Source organism: Python bivittatus, unplaced genomic scaffold, assembly GCF_059951505.1.
Source record: "Python bivittatus isolate LINGU-HERP-01145 unplaced genomic scaffold, Pbiv_v1 ctg000480_np1212, whole genome shotgun sequence".
NCBI classification, from domain to species: Eukaryota; Metazoa; Chordata; class Lepidosauria; order Squamata; family Pythonidae; genus Python; species Python bivittatus.
Window position 1 is genome coordinate 106,017,906 of NW_028277075.1, and position 14,522 is coordinate 106,032,427.

General features: G+C 38.5%; 1 protein-coding gene across 1 annotated transcript in view; it reads left to right on the forward strand.

The window, feature by feature from the left end:
• Nucleotides 1-14,522, forward strand: part of CERS6 (ceramide synthase 6) — a 109,699-nt gene that overhangs the window by 66,337 nt on the left and 28,840 nt on the right. The window contains exons 5-6 of the mRNA XM_088146700.1: nucleotides 6,981-7,031; nucleotides 8,417-8,509. Of these exons, the coding sequence (XP_088002826.1) occupies nucleotides 6,981-7,031; nucleotides 8,417-8,509 (144 nt within the window). The remainder of the gene's footprint in view (nucleotides 1-6,980; nucleotides 7,032-8,416; nucleotides 8,510-14,522) is intronic.

Consider the following 14,522-nt stretch of genomic DNA (forward strand, 5'->3'; position numbering starts at 1 on the left):
TAGATGTACTGTATATCTAGGGAAGTGCTTTTATGTGGGATTTAGAACAAAGATGCTTGTCTGTACACCTTTGAAATAATGCATTGCTTCAAAATAAGCTTTGAAATGGGCTTTTCAGAAAATAAAATTCCAACAGTGAAAAGCATTGGAGTCAGCATTAAATCTATCTGAATACTAAATCACTTTAGAGAGTTGTCTGAAGATTTCTCTTTTATCACTTTTATCCTAAACTGATGATTTTTGACAAATTGTCAGTACTTTGATCAGTAGGGGTGATGACCAAGAAAAAGAAAGAAAGAAAGAAAGATGAAGCCTGGCCCTTCAGTAATACACTAACTTGATATAATTTATTCCATGATTCTGAACTACTAATGGTCTTTTTGAGGATAATAAACATGTAGAAGAAAAGAAAAAGAGAAGCATTAGCAACATTTAGCTTAATGCATATCTTAAGCAGGAAAAATCAAGAAGGAAAGAAAATCTTTATTGGCTATACTATTGTTAAAAATAATAAAGGTCAAGCAGAAGGAGTAAATTACATCTTAAATACTGTTGTGTGTAATTCATGTTTTTGTCATGCAGATCAGTGATTGAATCACACTGGCAAGTACAAGGCTTAGCATATGTCTCTATTTATACATTTTTCCTGGTATTCTCAGTTTGTGGAAGATAGAACTGGAGAACCAACATTTTATTTCTTTCCTATTGTAAACACTGGGAACCTAGCCCACTGTAAATGAGAATAGAAATCCAGAAGCTGATGGGGTACAAAAGAATACTCAAAGAGTAAATCAAACACAAAACAGAGGATAATCCACAGTGGAGGATAATTACGAAACAGCTATCCGTTTCTAGTTCATGGTACTATCATCACCTTCACTTACTTATTTATAGGCTGCTCTATTCATAATGACTCTGAGCAGCATACAATACAATGCAACACAATAAAAGCAAAAAGAGGCAACCTCCTGGGGGTTAAAACACACAACCCATTCATAAAAATTCCCACAGAAGATACAAACTGTTATGGCCTGCTGGACTCATCTTCGGACGAGGAGGAGGAGGAGGAAGAGCCAGGGTCTTCTAGAGATAATAGTCCTGGAGGAGGCGATTCCAGCAGTGTTGAAGCCAATCACTCAGCTCTGGCTGGGGCAGATCCAGCAAGCCCCCAGGACTCACTGACGGCATCTCAGATGTTCACCCACCCAGCCCCAAGCAGAGGAGGCCTTTGAAGATCCAACAGCAGAGGGCTGAGCTCCGCAGGTCAGAGAGACTGGACAAGAAGCAGGTTGATAGGAGAGCAGACCCCAATAAGTATCATCCCCCAGGTGTGCACCTGGGTGGTAGCTTAGCGGGGCTTCTTTATTGGCCTCCCTCCCTGAGGGAAAACGCCAAGAACAACTTTTCAAGCCTCAACTCTGTTGTCTTTACCTTGCTGGGCCATGCTTTGAACTCCAGATTCCACCTCAGCATGTCTTGGGTCTTTTCCCTTGGATTTGTCATTTGTTTACTGGATTCCTGGTCTCGACCCATGCCCAGCTTTGACTACGTTACAGTTGTCATTTTTAGCTATAGGTAAAAAGGATCCTTTGCTTCTAAAAGTTGTGTCTTTGAACTGTGCCAGGCACCCAGCTTGCTGTCTTCCTGGTGGGTAGCCAGCAGTGCTGGCTTAGAAAACATACTTCCCAAACCCAGTACCAGGCCTTCAGAGCAGTTCAAGAGACAGCAGAGTTGGGGCCACTTGACCCTCTGGTGGGGATGCTATCTCAAAAGGCAGGCACCACAACAGAGAAGGCACAAGTATAATATATCATAGTAACAGTCAACAGTTACAATCTATATATGCAGGAAGATTCAGGACCTATAAATAAGGACTTCTTTACGGAACTCATAATTAAACAGTGGAATTTGTTGCTGTCAGATGTAAGTAATGTCCACCAAAGAGTTTTAAGAAAGGACTGGATGATTTCATGGAGGACTGTGCTATCAGTAGCTACTAGTCTACTCTTGATGGATATTGGTACCTCTGAAATCACAGGCAATGTACCTTAAATACCAGCTGCTAAGGAACCATAGCAAAAGAGGGCTATTGGCCTCTTGTCCCTGACTATGAACATCCTGAATTCATCTTGTTGGCCACTCTGTGACACAGAGGTCTGCATTAAAAGAGCTGCTGACCCTGATCCAGCAGAGTTCTTATTTATTCATCTGTTTATTTTTATTTATTTTATTATTTCAGTTTATATGGCCGCCCATCTCAAATTCAGCTAACAACAATTAACAGCTAACAACAATTAAAAACTATATAAAAACAAGAAACAATATAAAAACCATACCAGTACAATCAGCAGGTGAAGTACAAAACCTACCAATGGCATTTAACACAGCCACTACATAGGCTCTAACACACATCTGGATCCCTAAGCCTGGTGACAAAATCATGTCTTTAAGGCTTTGTGAAAAGCTAGTAGGGTTGCAGTCAATCTCCTCTCTGGGGGGATGGTGTTCCAAAGGGCAGGTACCACAACAGAAAAGGCTCTTCCTGGGCACTGTCAGATGATATTCCCTAGTAGACAGGACCCAGAGCATGCCTCCTGCTAGACCTCATGGGACAGGTAAGCATAATTAGGGGGAAGCGGTCCTTTAAATAACCCAGCCCCCATGCCATGATGGGTTTTATAGGTCATTACCCACATCTTGAATTGAACCCAGAAGCATACTGGCAACCAATGCAGCTTACAGAACAGAAGTGTAATGTGCATTGACTGAGGACTGTCCATGCCATTTTTACCGCCATGAGGTAATCCTTAATAGTGACTCTAACTCGTGCTTGGTCAGGTTCACTCCTCATTGCCCTCCAGCGATGCGCTAGGCATCTCTTTCCTCATTTCATCTCCCTCAACACCTCTGTAAACCAAGGGAGTTATGGGATCCACAGGAGGAGAGAGGCCACGTGGGCACAATCCAGTCCAAGGCTCCCACCACCCACTTATTCCAGGCGTCAACAAGGGCCTCACTCAAGCATTCTTCTTACGTTGTTACTAATGTTGATCTATATTAAAGTGTTGCATTTTCCTTCTCTTACCCTTCATCCACCCAATCCTAATCTGAGCTCAGCAACAGTCCTACTGTTTTGTAAAGCTGCTAAGTATGTCAAAGCCTGAAGTACTGGGTAGTCAAGATTCTGTTTCTGCTTCTGCATAATATTAGTTACTTGGTTTCATGTGTATTTGAATATGTAAGTGTGTATATTTGTGTCCTCAAGATGGTTTTGATTCCTGGTGACTGCCTGGACAAGTTCCTGCAGTTTTCTTGGCAAGGTTTTTCAGAAGTGGTTTGCCCTTGCCTCCTTCCCAGGGCAGAGAGAAAATGACTGGCTCAAAGCCACCCAGTGGGCTTTCATAACTAAGAAATATACTGATGGTCTCCTGGTTTGTAGCCCGGTGTCTTAAATCACTATTGTACACTAAAGTGGTTCTTATTTGAAATATGCCTTGGAAGAAATCATTACCGTATGGTGTTTTTGATTTCTCTCTATTAGAAATGAATTTGCTCCTCCTCTGCTTATATTGGACTGTATTTTGTTTAGCTGCCTGGGACATGGCCATGTAGAATACTAGAGTTGATGTGTGAATTTCTTCAAACTGGTGACTCAATTATGTCTCTTTGGGCTCATCCTCATGTTCCCCTAACTGTGGCACAAACTTAGCTTGCTAATCAGTTATGCCATGTCGTATGAGGCAGCTTAAATTCATCTTTAGCTGTTTCAGTTTTAAAGTAGTGTTTCCCCTCCTTTCCAAACACAGTTTTTGTTATGGACAACATTGATTATGTGGCTGCTGAAGCAGTCAGGGGTGGGTTCCGCCCAGCTTCTGTTGACCAATTTAGGCTGATGTGGGGCTGATGTTAGGCTGATACTTCCCTTTGGTTGCTGGGCACTGCCCTCCATGATACATTTGGCTTGGGCTGCAGGAGAGACACCTGGCTTCTGCAGAATTATCTGCCCTCTTAATGCCTGACTGGTACTTTCTAAAACACTTGTCAGATCTTACACAAGCTTCTTTTAAATATGGGTTTAATGCTCTTTCGAAAGACAACTAGATCTGGTTTTTAAGCCCAGATACAGTGTTCTTTTGAAAGAATGCTAGGCTTTTCTTTAAAAGCAGTGCTGCGCAGTCCTGCACTGTGCAGATTGGTTGTTTAAATTTGGAAGGAGAGCCTGGTTCTGCCAGCTGAGTGTTGCTGGTTCTGTCACCTTTGGGTGTATTATGGGTTTTCTGCTGCTTCTGGAAACAGGATGTTTAGTGTGACCATACTTTCCATTGTATTTATTACTTGGGTGGGTGGATGTCATCATTTTGCCTGCTGCAGTCTGGCTCCAGGACCATTCATGGGCTACTTCCACTGCTGCCAGCTATAAAGAGGGAACTGGAATCACTGCCAGTATTGTCATTCTGTTACAAGACTAGTTGAGGACAGCTTATTCATTATTGCTTCTTCCCATTTCTCCCTATGCACTTCCTCTGATCCTGCAATCTGTCTCCCAGACTATTTTTCAACATGGGTTTTGCACTTTCAGATGTCTGACAGGTCATAGACAAAGAGCACCCCCATTCCAACCATTTATTAGTTGGGTAACCTGAAAGTTAGCTAAACATGTTATTTCAAGCACCCACCTACACACGTGTGTATGTGTATGAATGATCTATAGAGCCACCAATCTCTATGACTCTGAGTGGCATACAAAGATTAAAACCACCACAACAACATATAACCCATAAGGCCCTGGTTAAAGCAACAACAAAACAAATAATATCATTAGTGGTTCTTTTTCTACTGGCGTATGATATTTAGTCAGGGGAGGGGACAAAAATGAGAGAATTGACCAATCACTTTCCTTAATTTAACCCCCATTAAAACAGTCACAACAGCACCAACTGCCAACAATAATAAGGACTCAGCAATTGGGCTAGGAAATGTTATGCTGGCATACTTTTTTGCTGGTGGATAGGGCTTCAACCTGGCCATCTGCATGTGTCCTGAGTGATTTGAAAAGGTTTGTTTAGAAATATAAGTATCGGGAAAGACCTTTTAAAACATCTTTTAGTTAAGGTAAATGGATGAGTAGACTTATAGAACAAGCTAACAAAGAAAATTTGTAGAGGAAGAGCACGTGATAAATTCTAAACTTGATTTTCTTTCTACAAACTGATGAATCACAATTTAACCATCCTAACACAATTCCTCATTATCTACTAGTCTAAGACTAGTAGTTTTTGTTGTTATTGTTTATGCAGCCTTCAGCTCAAGGAGCAATGACTAACATAAATGGTTTCCCTTCTGCATGCATCCCTGCTGCTACCATTTTATTCTTACAATCAATAGATGGGAACAGTACCTAGAAGTTGTTGGTGGCACCCCCTATTTGGTGGTGGCACTCACTATTTTTGATCCCCTCTTCTTTCTCTTTATGATATCCTCTTTTCTTTATTCCAAGTTAAGAGGGAAAGGACAGATTGCTCTTGCTAGAAATGTGAGGTGATTATGTTTGGAAACTGGGGCAAGGGCTACATGAAAGTAGAATGATCAGTTAGTTTTGAACCAGCTTCTTTTAGCGACTGATTGCAAGGTTTTAACTAAGCAAAAATATTTTGGGGTTGATTGTTGAGCCAATGAGGAGATTATGTTACAATCCTAAGGATTTTCCTTCTTGTTCAGGTTTTAAAATCTGAAATCACCAAGAAAGAAGTGACAGGCTTCAAAATGGCTGTTTGTTGGGATGCATTTTCCTAATTTTGACTGCCCTGTTAAGAACTAAAAACTTTCAGTTTTCCCTGATTTTTTATTCATTGCATTGTGTAATTGTTTACTTGTTGTTGTCTGATAATCATGCCTACAGCCCAGATCAATAATTAGCCCTTTCCTAAGCTGAATACTTTGTATTTCACTTCTTAAAAATTAAGATAAACTATTCATTAAATTATTCTTCAAGTTTACTTCAAATTTACAAAAGCTTTCAGGAAAATGTAGTGGATCATTTATAGCTTAAGAAAAATAAATTCATCTTTCTCTCAGTATAAATGTAGATAGGTGTAGTGTGCATACAAGATGTAACAAAAATTCAGTGAGCTGCATATTACTAGTCAGGTGACAATAATTTTGGTTATGACTTTTATATTGCCAGAATCCAAGCAAAGGCATAATACAAAGTGAAAGGCTGCCTTTCAGGATACTTCTTCAAAGGAAGGACTAAATGTGTCCTATATTCATCATTGTTTCAGAGTTTGAGGGAAACGGTAGAAAGATTGTGATACCTGTTGATTCTGTCACCAACTCTGGTAGTTGATACACAGTTCATAAGAAATGCTGTCACAGAATATGAACTTCTCCTAAGAGAATATACAAGTCTTTAAGATTTAAATGGCTTATTTTAAACATGCTTAGCTTCATTTCCTAAACAGAACCACTCTCTATCCATAGCCGGAATGTTTAATTATGTTCAGACATTTGGACAAAAATCAAGAGACAGCCATTACTGTCCTTTTTTTTACTTTTGAGGCCTTGTAGGAAAGAAAGTTATGGGCTAATGGATCTTGGTATTATTCAACATGGCAGAACTTAGTTTCTAATGAGGACTAGAGTGTGAACTGACACAGACATAAGTAAAACATTGAAACTGGAAATAATTGGCCTTTGAGGTATGACCCTAGTTGTACTAAGTCATGTTTCAAATAATCATAATTTGCTGAATAAACAATAGTTGGCTGGAATCCCACAACACACTAAGCCATAAACCTTGATTTACAAATCATAATCGTTGAGTTCATATGACATGCTAAGCAACAGACAAGTATACCTTCTTCTGGCAGGGTCAAATGAATGTGTTTCAAATGTCCAGAAGATTCAGTTGCACTGCCCTGCAAGTATTTAATCTTGTTTTTTCTTCTCTTTTTCTCTCTTGCTTATTTGTTTTTTTAAAGAGTCCCTGGCTGTGGAACACAAAGCAGTGCTGGGCTGGTTACCCATATCAGGTAAAACAACAGCAAATAACTGTGTTGCATAGCGTGAATGTAAAATATTGAAAATGTAATTGCAAGAGTCTTTGAAATGGCTATAGCTGCCATCTTCCAACACAGTCTTTTATTTCATGCATTTATTCTAGGTCAGTATTTTTAAAACTTGGCAACTTCAACTCCCAGAATTCCACACATCTTAAAGTTGTTAAGCTTGAAAAACGCTGGTCTAGGTGGTAGAAGTGAGGAAGAGCTGGGGCTTGGGGAAGAGAGTCTATTTGGTTTTTCCACTGTTTACTGTTAGAATCATCTGTTTCTCTATTGTCAGTGACAAGGTGGGATATCATGTTTAAAGAAGCAGCTTTGGAGTTGACAAAGCAGAAGAGATGGGGAAGTTAGACTTCCTTAATCCCTTGGGAAGGAAGGGGGTCAAGGACTTTTCTAACCTGCTTAAAAAATACCAAATCTGAACCTCAACATGACTATTATGCAGTGGTAGTGAAAAATATCTTAGTGTGAAGTCACAACTGACCTTGACCAGATTTGCAAATTGGCCTCACCTGATAGTAAAAAGAAAAATAAAGTGACCTTGAGGAACTGATAGGCTTTTTCAGTGGAGAAACCCAATGGGATATAATGAAGGGGACTGAAGTAAGGGTCAGCCAGGTTTGTTGGAATGGGAGTGTCTTGTATTCATGTAAGTGTCTTTACTTCTACAGTATTTATTTTGGATCCAAGCTGAATGCCAGGGATCTTTTTCCAAGCCTATTCAGAGAATCTTGAAACCATTCTGAGTTGACGTCAGGGGAGGAGGACATAAGAGCTGCAGCTGCAATAAAGTAGTGACTCTTAGTTGCCTTCAGTTACATAAAACAGCCATAAAAACGTAACAAAAACACTCCCAAAGGCAACACTCCCCCATACATCAGCATTCAACTGTACTGGGCTCCAGCCTCACTTGATCTTATTTTTGCCAGCTTCTCCCACCATACCAAATTTGGTCTCTTTTCATTATGCTTTTTGAGAGTTAACCTGCTGATGGACAGAAAGACAGAGTTAGGAGCCCCTTTACATAATTACTTTCCAGGCCGGTCATTGTCTCTCAGCCACAATGTCAGGCTCAGGCAACAAGCTGGTCAGTTAACTCCTGTTACAACCAATGGATCAACCTTTGGTTGATCCCTCAAAAAAACCCCTGCACCTGTGGGAAAACGCTAGGAAGAAAAAGAAAATTCCATTGGGTTGGAAAAAATAAAAAAGGTATTGTTCAAAGTATTGTTTTAACTCACCAGATCTCCAAAATGTTATGCAGAAATCTGTCAGGTAAAAATTTGAATTGTTCCCAGAGTTATTGAATTTATCTTGGTGGGGTTTTTAAGATCTTGTTTACTTTTACTCTCCAGCCTTTGATGCCCGAGGTTCATTACTACTACATACTTGAGCTATCATTCTATTGGTCCATAATGTTTTCTCAGTTCATTGACATCAAAAGAAAGGTAAGGGCAATCATTCTTTTGTAGGAACAATGCTATTTGATAGAACTGTGTAACTTCACTTTGACTGACACATATACATTGAAATAGCACCAAGGACCATGCAAAGCATTTGAACCACTAAGTATCATCCTTCAGAGCATTAAGTCAGCCACATCTTTTGCAGGACTTATATGGCTGATTTAAACATTGTTCCCAACTGTCTCTACCTGTGTGTATATGCATAGTTGCTTTACTTTGTTGGCAGTCCCAGTAAAAATATTGTCTGTGTGCACATATACAAAGAAGTACTTAATCTGTGCTAACATGCTTTCCAAAGCACTTATTTTGAATGCTTTGCACAGCCCTATTAGCAGCATCTTGATCCTGACTGTCCAAGGCGATATAAATTTAGTGTTAAGACTACAGCTGTGAATGGCTATTTTATTTTCAGGAAACAATACAGTCAGGTTGCACAATGTGGTGACGTTATTGGATTAGGCTGAGATGGTTTTAATATCTTTGGGGAGCTGGTAGCAATATCGACTACTGGTTAATTAGTACAGTACTGACCGTCTTATTCAGGTTGTATTAAAGTATACTAGAACATATTTATCTTTTATGTGTCATTAAATGCTCAAATGTACAGACTTCATCACCCAGAATTCCCTAGCCGGCACAACTGTTGTTGAGAATTCTGGGAATTGAACTCAACACATCTGGAGGACATCTAAGTTTGGGGGCAGATGTGCTAAGGAATAATTTGTAATAACATACCCAAACTTGATATTCTTCCAATACTGAATTTGAACATGCTAGTGGAAATTATCATAGCTGACTTTTAGATCAGGTTGGGAAAGGTTGTATAAGAACATTACTATATATACAGAATTAATTATGCTGGTCACTTAGCCATCAGATTTTCATGAAAACAAAAACATTCTTGTGTAATTAGCAGCCTAGTATTATTGTTGTTAGTGTTATTACTGTTGTTTTTTTATCAGAAAGCAGAACTGTTCCTAGAGGAAAAAAATGTCACACATGTGCCTGCATGTCTGATCTGGAAGTAGGATTTAAAATCCTAGTGGTAATAAAATGGGTATTCACTTTCAGCTGGCCAGTATTGCATGCTTCAGGATCTCATAGCTATTCCTGAGAACATTGAAAAGAAAAGATACTATGCGGAGCATGATGCTGCTATAAAGGCTTCTCATGCTGCTGACAACATTTTGGAGGGTCACAGGTTTTCCCTGACTTAAATTATTTAGTGGAATATATTATGATTTCAGAATAGTAAGAAATTGTCATTATAATGGACATGCTTTTAAGGAATGCCCAAATGAATGTCAAAAATTGTAGATAGATAACCAAACGTTGATAGATAACTAAATGTGATTGCCAGCACATTTATTTATTTATTTGTTTATTTCAATTTAGGCACCACCCAACTCCAACTGACTCTAGGCAGTTCACAACTGATAGCCCTATATCTGGGAAGGTTGTACTTTGGTGGAGGGGGATGGCGCAGTATAGTGCCATAATACCTCAGGAAGCCTTCCTGCCACTAAGACTGTACCCAGCTTGATCAGTGACACTTCAAGGAGAGCAGATTATTTTGATTGGCTGATTGCATTCTGATCATCCTGATTATCATGAACCTTAAACCCTGAATAGGCAATGAAGATGACTCAAAAGTCAGTGAGATTTTTCTGGAGACCCAGTACCTCCTGTTTTTCTCCTCAGACTCAGAGGATAGATATTACAATTCTTACCTACAGACAACTATGGAAAAAACATGCCATAACAATTTTTTCCTTTGATTGTTGCTTTCATCTTACCCCAGTCCATGGGTAAATGAATGAGACAGACTTAAATCATCCTTATCTGTCTTTAACCCGCCCCCCAGCCCTTAAGCCAATAGTATCCAGCAGCAGGTGGAAGGTGTGTAAAATCAGTTATGCTTCACCACCTCTTAAGTCAGAACCAAAGTCAGTAGGGTGTGGGATCTGAGCAGTATTTATGGCCATTTCAGACTGATTGAGGCAGATCCCCTTCCCTCAGTTCCCTAATCAGCCTTTGTTACTGCCATTCTGCTATTGCTCTGTCAAAATTGCACAATAGTGTAAACTACTCAGCCTGTACCATGAGTACAGTAATTCACATTAAGTCTGTGGTTTCAATTTTGTGCAAGATTGAAGTAATGTAATAGTGGAAAAGGGAAAGAGAATGTCAAAATTGTGCAATGGTGTTACAGTAGAATGGTGAAATAGTATAACACTGAAATGATAGGATCAGTTCCATCCCACTGTCCCAGACAGAGCACGGAGGAATCTGGAAGGCTATATAAAGAAAGGAAAAGAAGGGGAGAGAAATCCTAAATAAAAATCCTGCTTGGGGCTCAGTTTTTTCATGACTCCCATCTGTTGTGTTTCTTAAACTGCATTCAGCTTTGATTCTGAAAGAATCATGTGTAAGAGGAGGGGGTACAGGAAGGAGCCTAGAGGTGATTAACAGAGTCCTGCAGACAGACCCACTTCATTCCTGCTGCAGCACCATGATTGGCAGATTTTTTTTCTTACCAGCATGTGAAATGCAGAAGAGGAATCAGCCACATGCATTGCTTATCATGTTCCATATACAAAATCAGAACCACATAATTCCACAGGGAATCAGAACAGAAGCAGGAGAGGAATCTGATCTCCCAGTATTTAGCAGATCTGATCCTGTTTAATTTTTCAGGGTTAGGGTTAGCAGCCAAAGCCAAAGCACCTGCTGACTTTCAGTTTGACATATGGTTTTCCTGGCTTCTGACTTCTCGCTATTCACCCTGACTTCACTTTGCACAACAGGCCGCATCTGGTGCCTGCCCTTCAACTTCACAGAATATAAATTGGCCCTTGCAGCTTGGGTATGACTCTAGGACTTCGGTCGTGAAGATCTTCCCATGAATATCATATGCCAGAGAAAGCTCCAGGGCTGTTTCATCACAAGTGAGGGAGGAGAATGTTCTGTTCCTCTGTATCATAATTGGTACATCTAACCTGTGGAAGTGTGAAGTGTCAGCCATGCCCTCTTGGCTTTGACTTGTAAGAGGTCCAGCTTTCTTGGACGTTGCCTTTGCTAACGTGATGGGGGAGAGAATCCTCTTTCTCTGGCAAGGATGCATCAAGTCAGTTCATTGTCATGTGGGCAAGGGGTCTAAAATAGAGAAAGGAAGTCACATTAGAGGAAATGTCAACTGCCTTTAAGAAAATTAACTCTGAAAAAGCCCCTGGCCCAGATGGTTTATCAGCGGCTTATTATAAATATTTTGAGGAAGAGCTTTGTCTTCCTTTACAAATGACCATGAATTCAATTTTAGACACAGGTGTAATGCCAGAAACCTGGAAAGAAGCCCATATTACCTTGATTCCAAAAGATCAACAGGATTTGACTTTGATAAAGAATTATAGACCAATATCTCTATTGAACAATGATTATAAGATATTTACAATTTTAGCAGAAAGAATGAAGAATATTCTTGTAAAATTTATCCATCAGGATCAAGCAGGATTTTTACCAAAAAGACAAATTAGAGATAATATCCGAAATGTCTTGGATATATTAGAATACCTGGAACAACATTATGAAAAACAAGCAGCTTTGATATTTTTGGATGCTGAAAAAGCCTTTGACAATTTAAATTGGCCCTTTATGTTTAAAGTTTTGGATTCTATGAAATTTGGGGAAAACTTTGTTAAATGGATTAATGAACTAACTGGATTTACAATAGAGAAAAAAATAAAATACCTGAGAGTATATTTGACATCTAAGAATGCTGGTTTATTTCAGAATAATTATGTTCCACTCTGGACAGATATTAAAAAAGATTTAGACCGATGGGAAAAGTTACAATTGTCATTATTAGGAAGAATATCGGTGATTAAAATGAATATTTTGCCGCGAATCCTATATCTTTTCCAGACAATTCCAATATTGACTTCAGAAGCAGCCTTTAAACAATGGCAACGCAACATTTCTAAGTTTATATGGCAAGGGAAAAAACCAAGAATAAAATATAAAGTTTTGTAAGATGTGAAAGAAAGAGGTGGTTTGGGTCTTCCTGATTTGAAACTGTACTATGTAGCTTGCTGTTTAGTATGCCTTAAAGAATGGATTACCTTGAGAAATGAAAAATTATTAAATTTGGAAGGTTATAGTTTGAGATTTGGATGGCACGGATATTTGTGGTATGATAAAGTTAAAGTTAATGTGGACTTTAAATATGCAATATAAAGAAACATTCAAAATTGATAAAAAAGAATTTGGATTCGAACAGAATAAATCGGAATTTGAAATTCAACTAAGTGAAACAGATGAGCACTTAATAGCAAAAATTTATAAATTATTGTTGAGAGAAAAAATGGTTGAAGAACAAGTTAAAGAATGCATGATTAAATGGGCAAAAAATATTGGACATAATATACATATGCAGCAATGGGAAAATATGTGGTCTAAAGGATTAAAATTTACTTTATGTTATAATTTGAAAGAAAACTTTTATAAAATGTTATATCGATGGTATATGACACCCCAAAGATTATCAAAGATGTATGGGACAATTTCCAACATTTGTTGGAAATGTAACCAACAAGAAGGGTCGTTCTACCATATGTGGTGGACGTGTAAAATTGCAAAGAAATTTTGCACTCAAATACAATCCTTGATGCAGAGCATACTACAAATACAGATTCCATTTAAACCAGAATTATTCCTGTTGGGGATAATGGACTTTCAAATCGGAAAGCATCTTATCAGAATTACTCAATACATGATTACCGCAGCAAGACTTTTGTATGCACAATTTTGGAAAACCCAGACACTACCAACAATACAAGAATGGTTGTTAAAACTGATGGAAATGGCAGAAAATGATAAACTGACTTGTTTATTAAAAGAAAAATCAAATAATTATTACCTTAAGGAATAGAAACCATTGATGGACTATTTGCAAAATGCAGGTGGGGCAAAGCTTACATGGGGATTTGAAGATTAGATTATAAATGTAATGGGATATGTTTTGACAAAGAATTATTCCTACTTAATGCATTAAAAACTAACACCTATGACACTCTTATTATTCTTAAGACCAGAGATAGATTGGAAGCTATCTATTTTTTTATGTCTTTTTTCTTTTTCTTTTCCTTTTCTTTATAATTTGTATATTCAATTTTCTTTTTCATTTCTAACTTTTAACTTTGTAATTTTAAAATCTCAATAAAATACTATTAAAATAGAGAAAGGAAGAAATGCAAAGGAAAGACTTGGTGTTTTGACTCCGTCTGTTAGAAAGCCAACGTATCTGCCATGCAGAAATACAGACTAAACAATCCTCATGGCAACTGGTTTTTGTTTTGCTTTTTAACTGCCTTTTGGAACTAATGGTGGCTTCATTCACATAGCGGCTTTGTATATTACAAAGGAGAGAAGTAGCGAGCTACATCCAGCAACTGGGTAATCCTAGAGTATGAATGGTTTGCCATATTACGGTGAAAAGACAGATGTGCTAACCCTGCTGTTTACCCAACAGCAAACTCCTGACGGAAAAACAGCTTCCAATAGAACTGACTCTTGATTCTCAAAAGCGTCTTTCAGTGATTGTTGGGGTATAAATTCCACTTAGGTTACCTCTGCTTGGCTGAAGTTTCATGAGTAAAACCTGCAGTCCAGTGCATATGATCAGATCAGCATTCTGTGAAATTAACTTGATGGAACAGATGACATTTTTTTCATAGCTCATAATGAGCCAGGAGGGATGAATTATCCTTATTGGCTATTATCATGTGCAGCTTGTGTATGCTTAAGAGACATGTGTGGGCAGTTTAGCTAGCTTTTTCCTACATATCTCTATACTACATTTATGGGGTAGAGAAAGAATTAAGGGGAGAGAATGTACTACCAAGAAGATTGTGGTTGTCCCAGAATATCTTACTTGAACATCAGTCAAATTTACCAATGTAACTTTTGAGCTTTGGTAGAGTGACAAAACCAGGTCTGT